This window comes from Oncorhynchus keta, chromosome 28 (assembly GCF_023373465.1).
Source record: "Oncorhynchus keta strain PuntledgeMale-10-30-2019 chromosome 28, Oket_V2, whole genome shotgun sequence".
In the NCBI taxonomy this organism is placed as follows: Eukaryota; Metazoa; Chordata; class Actinopteri; order Salmoniformes; family Salmonidae; genus Oncorhynchus; species Oncorhynchus keta.
Genome location: NC_068448.1, coordinates 48,006,720 through 48,028,117, shown reverse-complemented (window position 1 = coordinate 48,028,117; position 21,398 = coordinate 48,006,720). Strand labels below are relative to the sequence as shown.

The 21,398-nt window shown below is 45.3% G+C and overlaps 1 protein-coding gene across 17 annotated transcripts in view; it reads left to right on the top strand.

Moving 5' to 3' along the window:
• LOC118361142 (sickle tail protein homolog) overlaps positions 1-18,431 on the top strand; it is a 241,670-nt gene extending 223,239 nt beyond the window's left edge. For 13 of the 17 annotated variants that reach the window (XM_052483205.1, XM_052483201.1, XM_052483194.1 and 10 more), the window contains 13 exons: positions 1,458-1,618; positions 2,151-2,326; positions 5,310-5,443; positions 5,757-5,904; positions 6,903-7,404; positions 7,569-7,776; positions 7,942-8,180; positions 8,512-8,667; positions 10,601-10,729; positions 12,442-12,525; positions 13,038-14,780; positions 15,351-15,491; positions 16,742-18,431. In XM_052483205.1, the coding sequence (XP_052339165.1) occupies positions 1,458-1,618; positions 2,151-2,326; positions 5,310-5,443; positions 5,757-5,904; positions 6,903-7,404; positions 7,569-7,776; positions 7,942-8,180; positions 8,512-8,667; positions 10,601-10,729; positions 12,442-12,525; positions 13,038-14,780; positions 15,351-15,491; positions 16,742-17,278 (4,358 nt within the window). In that variant the 3' untranslated portion in view covers positions 17,279-18,431. The remainder of the gene's footprint in view (positions 1-1,457; positions 1,619-2,150; positions 2,327-5,309; positions 5,444-5,756; positions 5,905-6,902; positions 7,405-7,568; positions 7,777-7,941; positions 8,181-8,511; positions 8,668-10,600; positions 10,730-12,441; positions 12,526-13,037; positions 14,781-15,350; positions 15,492-16,741) is intronic. The other 4 variants (XM_052483209.1, XM_052483197.1, XM_052483203.1 and 1 more) reach the window with 4 other exon arrangements.
• Positions 18,432-21,398: the final 2,967 nt, after the last annotated feature.

Below are 21,398 nucleotides of genomic sequence, written 5' to 3'. Positions count from 1 at the left end.
ACCAAAGCCCAATGGGCCATTTGGTACGCAGACAGTAAAACACAGGAACTGCTCTCTTCCGAACCTGCACTTCAGGTCTGTGCTGCTGTCATCCACTATGAGAGGACTGTGGTAAATGTTGGAGGGGGATTACACAGTGACAATAGTAGTGTGTTCCTTAGCCCCACAGCAGGGCTGTACTATGGGTGTATCCCAAATGGCACCCTATTCCTTTTATAGTGCACTAACTATACAGGGAATAGGGTGCCATTTGGGATGTAGATCTACTCTGTTTGGAGGGAGCTTAGAGTGCTCTCTCTCTCGCTCTCATTTCCTCACAACATTCCACTCTTTTCATTGTTCCGACACTGGACAGGGACTTTTTCACTTCCGCTAAGGGACTTCAGTGGCTTACAACACCGCATTGGAACTTAAAGTGCCACTCCCACAACAAGCGCCCGAGAGACACTCTTAGACCTCTGTCGGTGTTCAAAGGTCATACTACCGCACTCTGAATGTGAGGAACAGCGTCATTTTATTCAACTGGAGTTACTGTCAGTGCAGGCTGCAGAGGGCATAGCATGTAAAGAGTAATTATCTTGTCAGTCTGACCGCCTCCGAGGCCAGAGGACATGACTGGCTGTTGTTTTCGACGGCAGGCGAACCCGTTTCCTGTCTCCCATTACTCACAGTGATTTGAAATGGTCTGCGTACCAAACGCCTCTCTATTCCCAATACAGTGGACTGTTTTTGACCAGAGCCCTAAAGTCCCTGGTCAAAAGTAATGCACTACATAGGGAATAGAGAGGCGTTTGGTACGCAGACCATTTGTGCCAATTTGGGATGTAGATATGGTGAGTTTGGCGGTCGGCCGTGCTTCTGTGGGCAGGCGCCACAGGAAGCACAGAGATGTGTGAGGCGAGGGCTAGCCAGGCTAATGACTCACAGAGGTTACGTTTCAAATGACACCCTATTCCCTATATAGTGCACAACCTTTGACCTGGGCCCCTATGTATGACCTGCTTTCCTATGGGCCCTGGTCAAAAGGAGAGCACTACATAGGGAATAGGATGGTATTTGGGACGTAGACAGACAGAAGGCAGAAGGTGAAAAGGAGGAGCGAGAACCTTACTCCCTCCTTTCAATCGCAGAGGAGGAGAGGAATTACATTTTAACGTGCCTGTGCACTTTTGACTGTGGGATATTTCCTTTTCTGTTAATGAGGGAGTAATGTATTGCCTATTTCTTCCAAAGTCTGCAGTGTTGCTCAATGGTTTAGATGCATTTTCACACACCGGTTATTGTTTTGTTTCCATTGTTGTAAATCAGTTTTCATAAAGCTGGCTAGAGGGCTCATCTTTATGGAAAGTGAGCCGTCTATCCAACTCTGTTTTCTTGTGCAGTTTTGTTATCAAATTTGTAGAACTGACTAGCTTGTAGGGGTTTTAAATGTGGCTATTTGATTTGATGTCATTCAGGAGGTTCCCCTATCCTAGCACCCAAAAGTGCCGCACTCCCCTCTGAGAGTGGCTCCACCCCTGCACTACCAGGCTCTGCCCCCTTTCAGGCCAACCTGTTCCAGTTCAAGAAGAATGTCTCGGACCTTCGGCTGCAGCTCCATCAGATGAGACAGCTGCAGGTAACACCCGTGATGCTCTAGGAGTGGGATTAAGTTTCTCAGAGACTCTGATCTTGGGTCCATTTTGCATTCTCCCCCACTAATGGTTAAGGTTAGGATTGGGATAGGGGAAGCTAATCCTAGATCTGTACCTAGGGGAAACTTCACTCCGGAGCCCCTATCTACTTTTATTGGCTATCAATTTGATATCAGCTGTCAATCCACCCCCTCTATCTGGATTGGTTAAGAAACCGAACTTTCTTTCTCATTAATCAATGGAAGGGAATTATGCCACCAGATACAATCAAAGAATGGTGTTCGCTCCTTGAGATGTGTGTGTGTGTGTGTGTGTGTGTGTGTGTGTGTGTGTGTGTGTGTGTGTGTGTGTGTGTGTGTGTGTGTGTGTGTGTGTGTGTGTGTGTGTGTGTGTGTGTGTGTGTGTGTGTGTGTGTGTGTGTGTGTGTGTGTGTGTGTGTGTGTGTGTGTGTGTGTGTGTGTGTGTGTGTGTGTGTGTGTACGTGTACGTGTGTATATTCATGTGTGTGTTACCTAGCTCCAGAACCAGGAGGCTCTATGTGTGCAGCTGAAGCGGGCTGAGCAGGAGATCAGCATAAAGTTGGCGGAGGCCATGAAACATCTGGAAGACCCGGTCCAGAGACAGAGAGCCCTGGTGGAGGAGGACAGACGCGAGTACCTGGGCTTGGAGGAGAGAGTACTCAACCAGCTAGAGTAAGAGGGAGAGAGCGGATCCACAACAAACACATCAACAACCATTCCGACCACTAGAATCCCATTTCCTGACTACCACACAACAGCTTTAGAATTGATTTTACTGGGTTATATTAAGTAGTGCAGATGATACTCTAAAACAAACAAAAAAGTGCTTGTTAGTACAAAAATGTTTCATGTTGTCCCTGTAGAACCCAAAGGAGTTTGAATTGGTGGTTTTGCCCTAGCACTACACTGCTGATTCCAAGTATCAGCTCATCATCAAGCTTTGATGATTTGAATCAGGTGTGTACTGCGAAGGCAAAAACAAAAATGTGCACCCCTTTGGGTCGCCAGGACCAGAATTGAGAAGCACTGCTGCAGGAGAACCCTTTTCTTTGGCTGTGGAGAACCTTTTTATATCAGTTATTTGAATAACCCTCTGTGTAGCCATTTGTCTGGTTTTTCATTACACTGTTCCAATCAGAGGGTTCTTCATTACACTGTAAAAAAAAAAAGTCCCGGCTACTGGTTGCAGTGAAAATACGGTAAATATACAAAAGGTTACTTTATTTTTGGAGCCGGAATAAGGTATTATTGATGTAAGGGACAGTATGATGCTGTATTCTGATTACTTAGGAGTCAACCTCGCTTGGGATTTGGACTCTTCTTTACAGTAATGTAATGTTAAAGCAAAGTTTATTTGAAATTTACGGTAACATACTGTACTTTTTTTTTTACAGCAACTTACAGGTAAGGCTGCCGGTAAGATGCCATAAAAACAAGTTACGGGTTTTACAGTCTAGTGAATACAACCCAGGTGTTATTGGCAACTGCAAGTACACACCCTCCGAATTGCCCACAGGTTTGAACAGGCAGACCATGTCTGTCTCAATTGAGCCCAGGAGTCACTGAACAATAAGACCAGGCAGCCTGGGCAGGCAATTATTCACAGCATTCTCTTAATTTAATTCACTCATCGCAGCTTGCCAATTGGGAACATTCATTTAATCCTTTTAATTCTGTTGTTTAACAGGCAAGGTCAGAGTGCTGCCTGGGTAGACAGTGGTAAACATATTCCCTGATCTCCATCACGATAGGAGCGTTGCCTGAACATTGGTCTTCTGGGGAATCAGACATGCGCAGGGCGTTGAGCGCTGGATTCAGCTCAGTGTTTTCCTTGGTGCTTTGCCAGGTCTTACTCAGCAAAGGCCTGCAGTAGTGTTTTAAATAAGGCTAGCTAATGAGCTCTGTTTGGCTGAGGGGGGGGACTGTGGTGTGAAAAGACGCAGCCTTCTTCTCCGGAGAGAAGACCCAATTTAATATGACCTGGGAGAGTGAGTCTGGGACTCCTTAAAAAAAGATATACTTTGGGAAGAAATGAGGCGACAAACGACCAAGGTTGAAATAGGACTGTTTATCATTGCTAGCACTACTGTAACAAGGCCCTTTAAACGAAGGAGCTGTAACATGAGGATGCTGCTAACATGGAGGATTTGAAACGAAGGACAGTGGAGGTGTTGTGTTTTGCGTTACTTTTCACAAATGTCAGCAGACCTATAGGGTTATCCGTAGCTCTGAACACGTGGTTTTCCTGCATTCCCATTCCTTGGCTCGAAACCGACTGGCCATAGGGCGGCACATGCAAAAGCCAGATGGGTTGGTCCATCTTTAGCCCACTGGGGGTCGGTCAGTCTGTCCCTGGTCATTCCTATTTATTTCCAGTCTGTTCCGTTCACCAGTCATCACAAGCCTGCCAAGGAGTCTAGATCTGAACCAGCTGTCAGCACTCAGCCGGTGATTCTACTACCCTTGAGCAATAGAGAAAGATGAGAGAGAGTTGAGTGCCCATTAAGCTTCCTCAAATAGATGATCCCTGGGATATCTTGCATGTTTGTCAAGCCATCTTTAGGAGTGTTTTCTAATGCTGCACCATTTCAGCGACTCACATTATAGACATTTACTTTCTAAAGTCCTGTATAAGTTATTTTAAGAAGAAAGAGATGCTTCCCCCCCCCGCCGGCTCTTCAGTTGAATTTTTCCATAGTCATCATCAAGAGGCTCTTCACATAAGAGGAACACTCTTTTGACAGCAGCTGTACAAAAAAAAAAAAAAAACGTACTCCTCTCAAGGGAATCCGGTCACAAAGAATGTAAATGTTTTGTTCTCCTGCAGTTCAGAGCGCCACACAATGCGATCATCTACCCAACACATGTCCTCTTGGAGTCGACTGCTCAGAATGCAGAGTACAGTGTTATCAAAACAATAGGGACTCTACCTAGGAAAGTTGTTGCACAAATAAGCCCAGATTCCACGTGGACACAGTTGAGGTTTTGGGAAGTAACCCAATCCAGTCGGAGCGGACTCCCACAGAGGAAGTGCAGTGTGGTCTGACTGAGAAAGTTCGCTTTTGGTCATTAAGGTGAAAGGGCCGACGTCCCTACGGCCCAGATGGTTTTTAGAATATGAACATTGTTGGATTTGATCTGTTTGCCCTCTCACTTTTCAGTTGTCATTCAGCTCAAACTGGTGCTCGCTGTTGTAAGGTTCAAATGAGTATTGTCTGCCCTCTAGTGTTGGTGTGTAGTCAGTGTTTTCTGGTGACACATCAAGCATGCAATCTCAAGTCTATTATGGTGATATGTCGGCATCACCAGTATGCCAGGGAGTTGATGGTGCCGTCTTATCTCATTTGGTAGCTGTGGAGATGAAATTAGGATAACGATTGATTGGGCTTTTCCAAATGCTCAAAGCGCTTACATAGTAAGAGGGAAACTCACCTCATCCACCCACCAATGGGTGGCAAACACTTGGGTGATGCACGGCAACCAGTTGTGCCACAAACCTCACCACATATCAGCTCGATAGTGGAGAGGTGAGGAGTGATATACCAATTAGGAGTGGTGTTTTGAATGTTTGCTCTGTGTGTGTGTGTGTGTGTGTGTGTGTGTGTGTGTGTGTGTGTGTGTGTGTGTGTGTGTGTGTGTGTGTGTGTGTGTGTAGGGAACTGGAGCATGACGTGGACACTCTGAGGGAGACCAGCTCGGCGGGGGCTCACAGAGCTGTGACACTGAAGCATGTGGAAGAGGGGGCTGTTAGCCTCAGGAGAGTGGGAGAATCTCTGGCAGGACTCAGAGGTAAGACTGCCCGTACAGTGTAGTCTACTTTAAACAGACACAATAGCTTAGATGATGTGCATTGCCATGGATTCCATAGGTTTCCATGTGCTATGGTTTTCAGTTACAGGTAAAGTAATAAGTAAGATAATATAATTTCTAACTAAGTAACACAATACTACAACTAGAAAAAGGTGCATTTTCTTTGTTGAATAGCAGTCACATTCCATTAAAGCAGCACATTAATACATTTGTCCTCCAATGCAGGGTGGTGGTAAAAATGTTAAATATATATTTTTCTAGTATATATATATTTTTTGACATGTTTTATCAGGAGAGTTCCCGCCACTGCAGACCAGGATGCGTTCTGTCTTGAGGGTGGAGGTGGAGGCAGTTAAGTTCCTCAAAGAGGAGCCCCACAAACTGGACAGCATGCTGAAGAGAGTCAAGTGCCTCACGGAGACACTCAGCAGCCTGAGGAGGTACAGGAATCCCGGGTGGGACGGAGGGAGGGTTGGGGGGGCGTTCCGATTCTCCACCCTTCACCTGATGTGTGCACTCGTTCCTACCTTGCTCGTGCATTTAAAAGCATTGTACTGGTGAAAGCTTTCCTCACACCAGTTCATTCTTTTTTAAATCCATGAGGAGGAGTGTACACTTCGAAAAAGAAGGGTAGAGAATTGGAATGTAGCCAGAACAAGAGAAAAAAAACAATAAAATAAAGGTCAGATCAAAGTAAATGAAGTGAATTAAAGTGAAAATATATATTTTTTAAACTCGGTGGCCCGACGTCGTGGAGTGATGGGGAGCGGTTAAGAGAGAGTTGATGGAAAACAGAAGTTTCCAGAGAAGTCAGACAGTCGGGCATATGATAATAGTGTATGAGACGCTAACCGTTGAATACGCTGGCGTGAGGTTGGCTCCGCAACGCGACTCCCTGCAGCACCCCATTTCAATATAAATATAAACAGCATCAATTTTACACAGGGTGCACCATGCGGCCAAACTCCTCTATATTACCTCGTCTTCTTCGTGAGCTTCTCTCCCCGCATGTCAGAGATGATTACACCCACTTTGGTGTTGGATTTGGGCCAAATCCACTTTGTGAGATTTATAGTATTTTCAGGCTAGACAAGCCAGGGCAGTAAAGTAGTTCTATCAAACTCCAAAGTTCTGTATGCACTGTTCTGTGTTATGAGGTTAGGAGTTTTGAAGCATTCGTTCATGGCTCCATGGCATATGTCATCATAGGTATATTTTACCTTAGTGAGATACCAATTGTTGCAGTTTGGATTAACTAGTGTTTGTGCTCAGTATACCTTCCCAAACTTTCTCCAAATTCTGGGGGGGTCCACTTGGAAATGTAAAAAAAAATCCTGGTTGGAATATTCCAGGAGTGAACACATATTCCAGAATCCTGCTACCAGGATTTCGGGAAAGTAACCTTAATATTGTCTATCCGTCCCTCTCTGCCCTACAGATGTGCTACAACCACAATAGAGAGCAGCCCGGCCACCAGCACCATGGTGGACCCAGACCCCCCAGCGGAGCCTCCAGCCTCCCCCTCGGCCCTGCCCGAGCCCCAGATCTCCTCCATCAGGTCTGAGGTGGTCATGCCCTCCTGCCCTATGGTCATCCACCACGTCCAGAGCTCTCCAGTCCACATTCAGCAATCCCAGCAGTCTGCAGCCCTGCTGGTCCAGCCCAGTCCCCCCATAACCCCCACCCATAGCCAGGGCCGGGACTCCCCCAGCTCAGCCAAGGGCTCCACAGGCACCGCCTCATCCTCCAACTCCAACCCCTCCAGCAAGGGGGGAAGCCCTGCCCAGCAGAAGAAGACCCCTGCTGCCACTGCTGCAGCCAACCAAGAGCTGCCCACCCAGGCTCTGGTCAATAACTGCAGGAATGGGACAGGGAACTTCTTCATCGATGAGATTCACACCAAGAGCAGCAAGAGCAAAAACAGGGCCATGTCTATAAAGGTAAGCCCTATGGAAGTTATAGTGCGTTTCAGTCTTCAATCTATCATCTGTGACATCTCATATCAGATTTCCCCTAAGGGGAAATGTCTGTTTCTCTTCCCTCCACTGCTCTCTCTCTATCTCTCTCGCTCTCAATCTTCCCTCCTCTCTCTTGCCCTCCACAGGCAGCAGAGAAAGAGTGGGAGGAGCGGAGGCAGAACATGGGCCACTATGATGGGAGGGAGTTTGAGAGGATCCTGGATGAGGCCCAGGCCAACATCATGAAGGGCATCCCCTGTCGGGAGGTGCCGAGCGAGGGGGAGACCTCTGCAGTGACCCCTGCTACCCTGGAGGACCAAGTGGATTCCCCCAAGCCTGTGGCACCAACCACGGGTAGGGAGAGTTATTTTACGAAACTACCTGACACACTCAGCATATTCCACTACTAAAAAAAATACTTTTGGACATCTTTTTTTTGTTCTTCAGGAAAATGACCCTTTTGTAATTTTCATGTAGGCCTTATTGTTGACCTTGTGTGTGTGTGTTTGTCTATTACAGAAGAGACTCCGCATGAGCCCAGCTCAGAGAAACCAGCCATAGCCAAGCCTGCTGGTCCTGAGAAACTCCCCAAGCCGGCACTAGAGAAGCCCACAGACAAAGTGGGCAAAGTCAGCTTGGAGGCCAGCAAGTCTCCTCCCCCTCCTCTGCCCAGAAAGACCTTCTCCAGCTCTGGAATGACCACCACTCGGTCTGGAGAGGTAGTCTACACCAGCAGGAATGAGTCTGCCTCGGGACAGGTCAGTCCGTCATGTAGTCTAGCTGCAGGCTCGTCTGCAGTCAACTAGCACTGGTCCAGGGCATCACGTGTGGCTTGCAAACACAGACTTCAGCATCAGCAAGCTGCACGTAACGTTCTGGACCAGAGCGAGTGGTAAAACCACAGACATGGCTTCTACGTGACATGGGGAGAGGGGACAGTTTAAGGACAGTTTTATCAAGCAATATCATTTATATACCTTGGAATGGGCTATGTTGATCTGACTCTTGTGGTAAATAACAGTGATGCTCGTATTTGAGTCATATTAAATGTCGCTATTAACCCGCTTCCCCCATTCCCATCTAAACCAGGAGGAAGAGCAGGCTGAGGTCCCAGCTGCCCAGCGCAAACCCACCAAGATCCCCCCAGAGACCACGCCTTCCACCCCTGCCCCCGTTGCTGCCTCAGCCATCCACGAGGAGGAGGAGGAGGACGACGAGGGGGACAAAATCATGGCAGAGCTCCAGGTAAGACCCATACATTCAACAGCTGCTGTACATTTACTCCCACACACACATACTTCATACTATACTATGCAATACTATATTGATCAAATAGGACCACTGGGAAATACATCCACATCCACACTAATGACTGTTCTATCTCTCCTTCACTATGGGAGTGGGTCCTCTATCCCTTCCTTTCCTGGTGGTTGGGTTACCTTCACTTGGCAGAGGATGGATGCAGTCCTTTACAAAATCAGAATTAGCCATGGTCTTACCCCTAGAAAGTTTAACCATTCGGCCACCACAGCACTAGGTTAATAGTATACAAGCCGTATCAAACCAGCACCAGGCTCAGTGACTTTAGGAGAAGCATTTTCTCCACTTAACTGCCGGGTACTCTACAGTCGTGGCCAAAAGTTTTGAGAATCACACATATTAATTTTCACAAAGTCTGCTGCCTCAGTTTGTATGATGGCAATTTGCATATACTCCAGAATGTTATGAAGAGTGATCAGATTAATTGAAATGAATTACAAAGTCCCTTCTTGCCATGCAAATGAACTGAATCCACAAAAAAAAGCATTTCCACTACATTTCAGCCCTGCTACAGAAGGACCAGCTGACATCATGTCAGTGATTCTCTCGTTAACACAGGTGTGAGTGTTAAAGGCTGGAGATCACTCGGTCATGCTGATTGAGTTCGAATAACAGACTGGAAGCTTCAAACGGAGGGTGGTGATTGGAATCATTGTTCTTCCTCTTTCAACCAAGGTTACCTGGAAGGAAACACGTGCCGTCATCGTTGCTTTGCACAAAAAGGGCTTCACAGGCAAGGATATTGCTGCCAGTAAGATTGCACCTAAATCAACCATTTATCGGCTCATCAAGAACTTCAAGGAGAGCGGTTCAATTGTTGTGAAGGAGGCTTCAGGGTGCCCAGGAAAATCCAGCAAGCGATAGGACCGTCTACTAAAGTTGATTCAGCTGCGGGATCGTGGCACCAACAGTACAGAACTTGCTCAGGAATGACAGCAGGCAGGTGAGGCGAAGACATTTTGAGGATGGCCTGGTGTCAAGAAAGGCAGCAAAGAAGCCACTTCTCTCCAGGAAAAACTGCTGAGGACTGGGGTAAAGTAATTTTCTCTGATTAATCCCCTTTCCAATTGTTTGGGGCATCCGGAAAAAAAGCTTGTCCGGAGAAGACCAGATGAGCGCTACAATCAGTCCTGTGTCATGCCAACAGTAAAGCATCCTGAGACCATTCATGTGTGGGGGTTCTTCTCAGCCAAGGGAGTGGGCTCACTCACAATTTTGCCTAAGAACATAGCCCTGAATAAAGAATGGTACCAACACATCTTCCGAGAGCAACTTCTCCCAACTATCCAGGAAAAGTTTGGTGACGAACAATGCCTTTTCCAGCATGATGGAGCACCTGGCCATAAGGCAAAAGTGATAAGTGGCTCGGGGAACAAAACATTTATATTTTGGGTCCATGGCTAGGAAACTCCCCAGACCTTAATCCCACTGAGAACTTGTGGTCAATCCTCAAGAGGTGGGTGGACAAACAAAAACCCACAAATTCTGACAAACTCCAAGCATTGATTATGCAAGAATTGGCTGCCATCAGTCAGGCTGTGACCCAGAAGTTAATCAACAGCATGCCAGGGTGGATTGCAGAGGTCTTGAATATCAACTTCATGTAATTGTCAATAAAAGCCTTTGAGACTTATGCTTGTAATTATACCTTAGCATTTCATAGTAACATCTGACAAAAATATCTAAAGACACTGAAGCAGCAAACTTTGTGTCAATTAATATTTGTGTCATTCTCAAAACTTTTGGCCACGACTGTAGGTGTTTCTAATAGACTATCACCTCACAAATGGCAGGTATAGTTACGCTCTGGCCCTCAGGGCCCTAAACCCTAATCCCCTAACATATCTTCACTCCCCAGGTCTTCCAGAAGTGCACAGTTAAGGATGTAGGGGTGAAAAGTAGTGTGCTAGAGACACACCCTACTCGAGTTGAGCCCCAGATCAGAGAGCTAAGACCCGGGGCCTTATTGCCCCTCAAAGAGAAAAAGGTAAAGGACGTGGTGCCGTTTAGCCGCCCGCCTAACTGCCTGCTTCTGCCCACTGTGTGACGTCAGCTAACGATCGAAGGCTGTACCTTAACCACCTCTTGTGCCTTTCACACCTCCCTGCTTCTGCCTCCATCAAGAGATCTGTACTGTAACAACTCCACTACCCAAAATCCCTTCTGATTCTTTTGATTTCAATGGAACTCATGTGGCTTGGACTTGTTTTTCTCTGACTAAGTCTGCAGAAAATGTCTGGAAAAGTGTAATTGTGTGTATCCAACAAATGAATGGTGTCTTGTTGCTACTGATTCTTGATTGCGTTATGTTTGTCTTGCTTGATCCAATCAATAAACTAATCCTTTATCTTGCATCCAGACCTCATCGAATGGTCTTGTCTGTTTCTTGGGAATAACTGCCCTTTATTTGAATAATCATTTGCTTATAGACTTTGCTATAGGAAAGTACTTTGATTGGCTATTGAGGGGAACCAGGTTTTATTATTTGTTGCCTAGGTTACAGACTTGTTTTTGCAGACTTGGTTTACTTTAGGTCACTGGGACCAATTTCTTTACTTTACTTATTTCTTGGGAATGACACCTTACTCTAGCTCTGAATCTCTATATAACTTTAACTCTTATATTCTAATTAATGTTAGTACCCAAACATATGCCTAATGTGGTTGTTGTCCACAGGAGAACAGGGAACTACGGTGCATACATTCCATATGGCACCCTATTCGCCTACTTTTGACCAGAGACATATTGGCCCGGTTGAAAAGTGCACTCTTAGAAAATAAGGTTCTTTCGAGAACCTAAAAGGGTTCTTCGGCTGTCCCCATAGGAGCACCATTTAAATAACTATGTTTGGTTCCAGGTAGAACCCTATTTGTTTCCATGCACTGTAGAACCCTGGAACCAAAAAGGGTTCTACCTGGGACAGCTGGAGAACTATTTTAGAGCCCTTTTTTTTCTAAGAGTGCATGTAGTGCACTACAAAGGGAACGGGGTGCCATTTGGGATGCACTCTTTATCTCATGCTCCTCTCCAACTCGCTCGGAAACCATGTCACAAGATATTGTACGTGGACTGTATGAGAGATCCAGTTATTCTGAGGGTCAGACATGATCTTTTCCTGGTAAACACAATGTTCAGCTCAAACACCAGCAATGCATTGGTCATGTTATTACTGCGTACACATTTTCAGACACACACCGTTGCATTCCACTCACCAAATGGGAATGATTGATTAAACGTTCTTTTAAACCAACAACAAAGTTGAGAATATATAGAAACGTGCAACACTGAACGTATTATGTTAGCTAGTCTGTTGGTAGAATGGGTGTCAGTCTATACCTCAGATTAGAGTAACTAACAATTTGGTAACTAACAATTTGGTAACTAACAATTTGGGATTGGGAGATCTTTTTTTTTTTTTTACTTTCAAATCAATGATATATAGACTGCTTTATTGTTGTTTGAATTGTCCCTTTAAAGGTTTTTACATAATAGCCATAACATACCATAACTATTCACTTGTGCCTGCATGTATGATCCTATAAGGTATATAATATGTTATAAGCACGTATCTTGAAACTCAATCAAAGTATGCCTTGTAGGACTTACTATGCTGTGTTGCATAGTAGAGAGAATCCAAGTTAGAATTCACCCATAGAGTGCAATTGCACAATAATGCTGTCCCTTCACGAACTTTCCTAGCAGAGCTCTGAGAACACTCGTGAGGACAAAGATCCCAACGCGGATGAAAACGGAAACACCACCCCTCTTCGTCAGAGCCCTGGGGTACGAATACCATATTTTCACCGCTAAAACTTCATAGTCAAAATCTCAGGGCATTTACTATGCTAACATTCATCTTGACATCCAAAGTTCCAAACGTGCCTTGGAATGTTTACATGTTGTATGGTTATATGGGCCTTATGAAGTCATGTTTTATGGGCCTATGAAGTCATGTTGTATGGTTATGTGGGCCATATGAAGGCATGTTTTATGGGCCTATGAAGTCATGTTGTATGGTTATATGGGCCTATGAAGTCCTGTTGTATGGTTATATGGGCCTATGAAGTCATGTTGTATGGTTATATGGGCCATATGAAGTCATGTTGTATGGTTTTATGGGCCATATGAAGTCATGTTGTATGGTTATGTGGGCCTTATGAAAGCATGTTGTATGGGCCGTATGAAGCCCAAACGCATGCCTTTACATGTCATGATATATGTTTTCTTATTGATAGGCTTGTCATGTGTTGTAGTTTTTAACATGTACTCTCTCATCCTTCCTTTGCTATTTGCAGGTGATATACTACGTAACTGGGCAGATCTCCAAAGAGCAGCCACCACCCCTGGCCCCAGTGGAGGAGACTCCTGAATGCAGAGACAACCCAACATTGTCCCCCTCACAGGTGTCAAATGTGAATGCTAATGACAATTATCCAAGCCAGCAGCCACAGCAGCCGCAACCGCAACCCCAGCAGTTAGGGCCACCTATATCTCCCAAGCCTCTGTTCTTGAATTTCCCCAGCCCTCTGTCTCAGAAACAGGTGGTAAGCTCAGAGTCGTTGAAGACCAGCCCAGGAGTGGTAGATGGGGTTCTGGAAAGCCCAATGGCCAACACTGTAGATAAGCCTCAGATAAGCACAGTCAAGAGACTTGAGTCTCCAGTCTCCTCAGTCATCCAGGAGTCCAGCATTTCACTTAGAAAGAGTGTTGTGTTGCCCGCTGCATTGCCTAAAGTTTCTCCACCAATCACCATAACAGAGGCTCCTAAGGCAGTGGCGTCGCCCACAGAGAAGGCCCTTAGTGAGGCCACCAATCAACCCAGAGATCAGCCCAGACCCAAGTATGAGGAAGTGGAAGAGGAGGCCTTCCTGAGCCCTGACCTCCCTGGTGAGGAAGGCCCTCCGCCCCCAGACAACATCGCCTTCATGATCACCAACACCAAGGTCCAGGCCCTGTCCTGTGGGGAATACCATGATCTGGTCAATGCCAAACAGGGAATCCAGACTGTGACTGTGGGGGGGGGGCCTGGGAACCGGGACATGACCCACACTACCCCGGGTGGCGACGGTGGCAGCTCGGTGGGGTCACAGGACGACAGCTTCAACAACAAGAAGCCGGTCATCATCATCTTTGACGAGCCCATGGACATCCGCTCGGCCTACAAGCGCCTGTCTACGGTGTTTGAGTGTGAGGAGGAGCTGGAGAGCATGCTAGCCGCGGAGCGCATAGACGAGGAGGACGAGGAGTTGGAGGAGACATGGGGGAGCAGCGGTGGACTGCAGGTAAAGGTCGGGCCCGAGGGTGGAGAGAGGGCGGCTGTTCCCACGGCCATCAAAGCCCCCAGCGGCGCTCTTTGCTCTTCCAGTACTGACTTGTCGCACTCTTCCTCCTCGTCTGCGGAGCTCGCCGAGTCGTCCAGCGACGGCAAGCCAGACGGGAAGAAGAAGTTCAAGTTCAAGTTTCCCAAGAAGCAGCTGGCCGCTCTGTCGCAAGCCATCCGCACAGGCACCAAGACAGGCAAGAAGACGCTGCAGGTGGTGGTGTACGAGGACGAGGAGGAGTCGGACGGCACGGTCCGACAGCACAAGGAGGCCAAGAGATTTGAGATCCAAAGCCGCTCCAAACAATCTGTTCTACCAGCAGACATGTCACCCAAGGCCCAGGCTCCAGCTGTAGTAAGGCGGGAGCATTCAGATTCCCAAGGCAGGACGGACGAGATCCGGAAGAGCACCTACAAGACCCTGGACAGCCTGGAGCAGACCATCAAGCAGCTAGAGACCACCATCAGTGAGATGGGCCCTGCAAGGCCCCACCAAGAGGAACCAGTGAGGAGTGCAGCCAGCGTGGAGCCCCAGGCTGGGTGTGTCTCGAGTGGGGAGAGTGAAGGCCTGAAGAGATCCTTATCACTCCCTTCTAAGAGTTCACTCCCCAAGGTCCCCCAGCCCAATAAGGCCTCCTCTCTGAGGAAGAAGACCAAACCTCAGCTCCTCCCCCGGCCAGCCACCCTACCCACCGCCACCATCACCCCCAGCCAACAGGTCTCTTTCTAAGCTCTTGTCCGTCTGGAGGCTTTGGGTCCCCTTTTTACTCCTCCCTTCACTCCATCCTAACCACTGGGTTTACAAACCAACCATTCATGAATCACTTCCCAGGTGTTTTGGAAATGACAGAGCCCTTCTCTGTTGCTTTCTCCCTCCATGGTCCAATGTTATTGGGGAGTGGCATTTTCAGTGGGTCCGGTCCCCCTGTCTCTCATATCTCTACTTCGATTGGCTGCTCAAACTCTAACTGGGGTCTCAGCGAGTGGCAGACTTTTAATCAGACAATGACACTCAATGTTGATGACACTTTTGGTTTCTTGAATCTGTTGTCCTTGGACTGCATTAACTGTAGGGTTGTACGTTTTGGTATAGGCTACTACGGTACAGGCGGTGCATGTGCTCTTACTGGTGTTAAGCTTTTAACGGTTAGTGGTAATCTTGAACGAACAGGTTTGTGACCTGTCATTGCCTTGCTTCTATCAGTTTGTCATACCTCCAATATGGTGTTCTGTTTTTTTCTTTCTTTTATTTTCTTTCTTGTTTTGTTTCGTTTGGATCCTCTTGCAGAACGCAACCAGTGTCGCTTCCCCATCTAGTCGGATGCCAGTGCCCATGTCTGCGAAGTCCAGGCAGTCGCCAGGGACTACTCCTGACAAAGCAGGAAAACAGCAAAAGCTACAGGACAGCGCTCAGAGGCAGTTCCGACAGGTAGTTTTACTATAGGACCTTACCAGGGACCATAGGGACTAGAGGGAACAAACTTGTATATTGAACAAGGTGTAGAAAACAAGAGACCTGTGTTAAGGGACAAAATATAAAAACAACCAAAGCTGCGACAGTTGAAGTGTTTTGTTTAAATGGGGTTGAGGTGGCCATTTTGGCTTCTGTTTATGTTCTCTCAATCTGCTCTGACTGAAAGGCATGTTTGACTCTTGACTGTTACCCTTATAACATCACTGTATGCTTCTGCATGGTCCACACTGCTCATGGCGGCTTTTAATGTGTTGGTTACGAGAAAGAGAAAAAAAGAAAAGAGAAAGAAAAATATTCCAGATGCATCCTGTCATCGACTGAGTTCTCCATCACCTCCCCAGTTTCCATCACAGCTGAGTTCCTAAACAGTGTTGCCAACCAACCTCAGGATGCTTTACTAAACCAATATTTCTCATTAGCCACACTCCCTCCTTGCCCACAATGCACCTCTATGAAACCCACACAGTCTACCTGATACGCTCCTTTATTTTCACAACGCAACAGCTACTAAACCACACTTTAATACCCCTCCCTTCTAGCCTGCTGGAACTAGCCTGATCGCTGCGTTCACCATTATATTCCAGTTAAACAGAATGGTGTGAATGCAGCAATCAGGCTGGTTCCACCAGGCTGCCTCCGGCCCTCCTCTGAAGGATGCTCTTCTACCACCCACCTCTCCCCATTGCACTTGCAGAACCAGTCAGTGGAATATTCACCCTTACTTCTCCAGATTTGCACTTTTATCTTTCTTACCCTCAAAAATATCCCCTCTTTTATCTAACATACTCCTCTTTCCTCCCCAACCAAGATGTATCTCTGTTTTTTTCCTCGGTTTTTGTCTCCACCTCTCAGACAGCTTGACAATCACTCTTAACACACAGGCATCACCAAGCAGTGCCCCCTCCCCCCATCTCAATCTTCCTTCATCCCTCCTTACATCCTTTCAATCTTTTCTTTCTCCTTTTTAATCAACAGTGTGTTTCTCAGTTACCTCAAGTAACCCAGTAAAAATACATACTGTAGCTAGTTTGAGCCTTTTGTGTGTCTTTTAGTTCTCTTAGTAGCAATGTTTGTTTTTGTGATTGTCTCTTGTCTATAACTTTAAGTCAATGTTGTCTTGCCTTTTTTTTACATTTACATGTGTTACTTTAATAACCAGTTCCCATTTTGACAACCAGTCTTTGTTCTGGCATCTCTGTTTGCAGGCTAACGGAAGCGCTAAAAGAGCAGGGGAGGGTCATAAAACTACTTCCCCTACTATACCTGCCTCTAAAATTCCTGCTTTTTATCCTAGCTCTGCGAAAGGCAGCTCCTCCCAGTCTGCTCCAAACTCAGATGCTACTAACCCTATTACCCTTTTCCCCTCTTCCAACTCCTCCTCTTCCTCCCCCCACACCACCAAGTCCTCCATCCCGTCCCCTCACGCCCCCCGCCACCCTGGCTCAGCCCTCCCCACCTCTTCCCACATCCCCTCCCTCTCTAACGGTTCCTCCCTCAAACTCCCCAAGCCCTCTCACACAGGTAAAGCTCTCTCGTTCTCCTCGCAGACTCAAAACGGCCGAGCACCCTCCTCTTCCTTCTCCTCCTCCTCCCCTTCCCCTCTGTCGCCCACCCCGTTGGGCCCCGGTGTGAAGAGCATCCGCACCATACACACCCCCAGCTTCACCAGCTACAGGCCCCAGAATGGCAGCACCGGCAAATCCTGCATCCCAACCGCCACAGCAGCCAAGGACTCCACTTAATACAGTAGCCCTGTTCGGGTTACTACTCTCTCTCTCTCTCTCTCTCTTTCTCTTTCTCTTTCTCTCTCTTTCTCTCTCTTTCTCTCTCTCTCTCCACCCCTCTTAGGAGCTAGATTTATTCTGTTGTTTATTGGTTTGTATTTTGTTGTAAAAAGGGTAATGGATGCACTTCCCCAACCATTCATATTTCAATTTGATTTGTCACTGGCATTCTCACACTGATGCTTTGACTTCGTTTTAAGTTGCATTTTCCTTTGGCTGATGCTTTGAACTTGAATCCTGGATTTTAAAAAGGTGTATTAGAGTACTGAGGAAAGTATTTTAAAGATTAAAAAAAATAATAATAATTAAAAAAAAAAGATTTTTCTGACTGTCTAAGAAAATACAGTTGATGTACAATCACTATTACCGTGTTTAAAAAAAAAAAGGTTTATTTTTGAAAACCAGAGACTGGATAACCATAGTATATCTTCATCTTACACTATTTCTTGTGTTCTCATTCAGTATAGCCCTTGTAAATGCCTTTTATGAATGTATACTGTAAGTATACAGACGTTTAAAGTGGAATTGCGTTGACCTGACTTCTATTTTGCTAAGACTATTTTCTCATATAGTTATCCATGCACTGCCAATGTATTTTTTTAGGAGATTTATGAGATTTATCAGTTATTTCTGTAGTTATTGTGCCTACTTGCCAAAGTTATGTCATTTCCTGACTGTTTTACTGTAATCATGACATACCAAGTGGAAACTCAACACATACACTCAAGGTGTGATTGATGGCTGACGTCTTTACCTTCAATAGCTTGACTGGAGGTCTATGTTTCCTACGTTGATGTTTATCGATGTCTAAATGTATACAGTACTAAAAACAAAAGAAATTCACAAAATGCTCTCGCAAGTGTACATAAATGCTTCTAATAAGAACCTTTAGTAGTTTTGTTAACATACCAAAGTTTATTTGTATGCATGCCTTTTAAGATACTTTAGGAGAGTGATTCATGTTAAAAGAAGAATTATGTTTGCACAGATAGATTTTGTAAATATTTGGTTTGCTCTCATTTTTGTAAAGCTTTAAACCATACTACATAAAAGGTAAAGAATTGTGTTGGACTAAAAACAATAAAGGTCTGCATGCTTGTAATGCATTTAAGTTCTAGTCACGTTGAGTTCCTCTCCTGTTCTGCTCTCAACTCTGCACACAGTTTCAACCATGTACCAAGCAGAATTGAACTCTGTATTAACAGATTCATTACATTTACTTGACCAGGAGGTGTCAGTGAGTGTCCGGGCCACATAATGGCTGCCTTCCAGGCTGACTAAGTTGCAGATGCGAGCCAGATCTCAAAACCCTTGCAACGGTGTTTATCATATCAGTTAACCACATCATAAGATTTTTACCTTTATTTAACTAGGCAAGTCAGTTAAGAACAAATTCTTATTTTCAATGACTGCCTAGGAACAGTGGGTTAACTGCCTGTTCAGGGGCAGAACGACAGATTTGTACCTTGTCAGCACAGGGATTTGAACTTGCAACCTTCCGGTTACTAGTCCAACGCTCCAACCACTAGGCTAACCTGCCACCCAGGATGCTTGACTACACAATCAATGAAGTGGCACGTAACCATTGGTTGATGCAATGCCGCGTCTGCATTGTGGTCAGTCTGGAAAGTGACCCATGCTTTGAGGGTGTGAAAACTGTAAGAGGAAGTTAACCTATGATAATACATCTCTAACGAGTAGAAACAACAGAACTACTCTTATCCCAGTCTGCAACAACCAACACCACTTGAATGTGTCTGTAATCCATTGAAAAGAGAGATCCAGCATTACCCCTTGAAGGAAAAGGGCCTACTGGTAAGTTATGTATTAAAGTGGTTATTTACTATTCTTTACTGTTACTCATATATGATCAACTTTCATTTAAGGTAAGAAATTATGTTAATTTGATTTAAATTTCAAGTTTAAAGGGGCAGTCTGCAGTTGATGTATAAATTTTTTTAGACGTTTAAATTAATGGTATATACCCACTTGAAGAATGTAACTCATGAGCTTAGTTCAACTGTCTTAACCAATCAAGAACCCACTATATACATTTTGTAAACAATGTCATTGGAAACCAACACTGTATGGCCTCAAAACTGGTAAAACTATAATTTTGATCTCATGGTTGGTCAGTCCTTACATCCATAGCTTCTGTCTAGGGAGATATGAGAGTGGTTACATTTCACCAGCCCTCAGCTGTTTACCAAATCAGTGACAGGGTTGACACTTTGTTATTGTTTGAACTGCAGATTGCCCCGTTAAATTGATTTAAATGAACTGGGAAAAGTGAAAGAACACCATACATTATCCAATGTAGCATTCTAGTGTTGATTCAGGAATTAAATTAACACTAAAGGTTTAAACCACCACTCAGTGGTGTAAAATAACCCCAGTGTTTGTGTAAATAACCAGAGTTGAAGCAAAACGACCCCCAGCATTATCATATTTCTCAGCATTCTCTCTTGCAGGTTTAGAATTGTTTTGTTTCAATATCTATGTTTTTGCATGTACATTTGGTTGATTCATCAATCAATCTTATGCTACTCAACTATAAGTAACGTACATTTTTCTAAACTATTCCAATCTTTTATTGAGGACTTATTGTACCCATTACTTGTTCCAGTTTACATGTTGAAGGTATTCCCATGTCTGAGACTTCCCTAACCTGGCAGTCATTCTGAATGCAGGTTGCAGTTGAATAAAAATGTAAAATGTCAGATCGCCCCACTCTGGCTGGATTCCAATAGGCATTACACATCACTTTGCAAGCCAGCATAATGTGATTTGCAGCCCTGATGCAGCCTCATAACTACGGGTTTGAGGTCAATGAATTATATATTGTCTTAAAGAATATCATTTGAATGGCAACATTTTCACTTGGTGAAATCCACACGACTAATAATATATGAATGCAACAACCATGACACTGTCACTAGCAAACAAAGTCATGGGTGGTACTGGTAACTCAAAGATTCACTCAAATGGCACCCTGGTAAATATGCAAATAAGCCTGAAAACCCTACAGCAGGGCCATTCAACTCCGGTCCTGGGTGGCCAAAACATTCTAGGTTATGAATTGCTGTACGGTTCTTCAAAGAACCAACTCATGTATGGTTCTTCAGACTCCCTAAAATAGTTCCTCTATGGCATTGCGCTCAATAACCTTTTGGTATTTAATATGGTAGAAATGACTGTTCATTTTCATGTATGGGTTACCATTACTGACAATGGCCATCATTTGGATCAGTTCCTTCTCATAGTTCTCACTTAGTTCTTTGCTGATAACCACCCTGATCTGTGTTGGCTACTGGAAGACTATATTTGGCATTTCCTTGTTCCTAAGAAACACCATATCTACCTCCTACAGTAAACTTGTTGATGCTATAGAAATCACGCGGTGTGGTTCCCAAATGGCACCCTATCCCACTCTGGTCAGAAGTAGTACACTACATAGGCAATAGGGTGCCAGTTGAGAAACAGCCATGGGTTATTCTGTTAAAATCCTCGAGACCATAGGTGTGTGCTGAAACGGTGTAGACTCCACAAATGAAACCACAGTGATGTGCAACAACAGTCCTTCACAACTCACTAGTAGCAACTGCAGAGATCTCAATCTTACACCTCTGTAGACTAGTGTCTTGACTTTGTCTTTGTTATGTCCTATAGGCTAAGAGCCCACTGCACAATTATGAACTACATTGAGGAGGAGAGACATGGCTTTCACGCCAAAGCCTCCCACTGCGAGAACATCATTTTTGCTAGCTTTTTACATCCTGGTATTCGTGGCCGCCGTGCCTGAAGCACTTTTGGCGCGATTACAGCTTTGATTCTTCTTGGGTATGACGCTATAAGCTTGGCACATGCTGTCAGGACCCGGTTACGAACCCGGGCCTCCGGAGTGAGAAACAGTCACTTAACCAACTGAGCCACGAATAGTCGGCAGAACCCAGAAGATGAGGCAGACACAGCAGTACTTGAGACGGTGTATTTAATGAAGTAAAAAGTGAAGTCCTTCAGGAAAACATGTAACTCCACAACCTCAAAAGGAATTCCACAAGAACAAAGGTAATCCTCC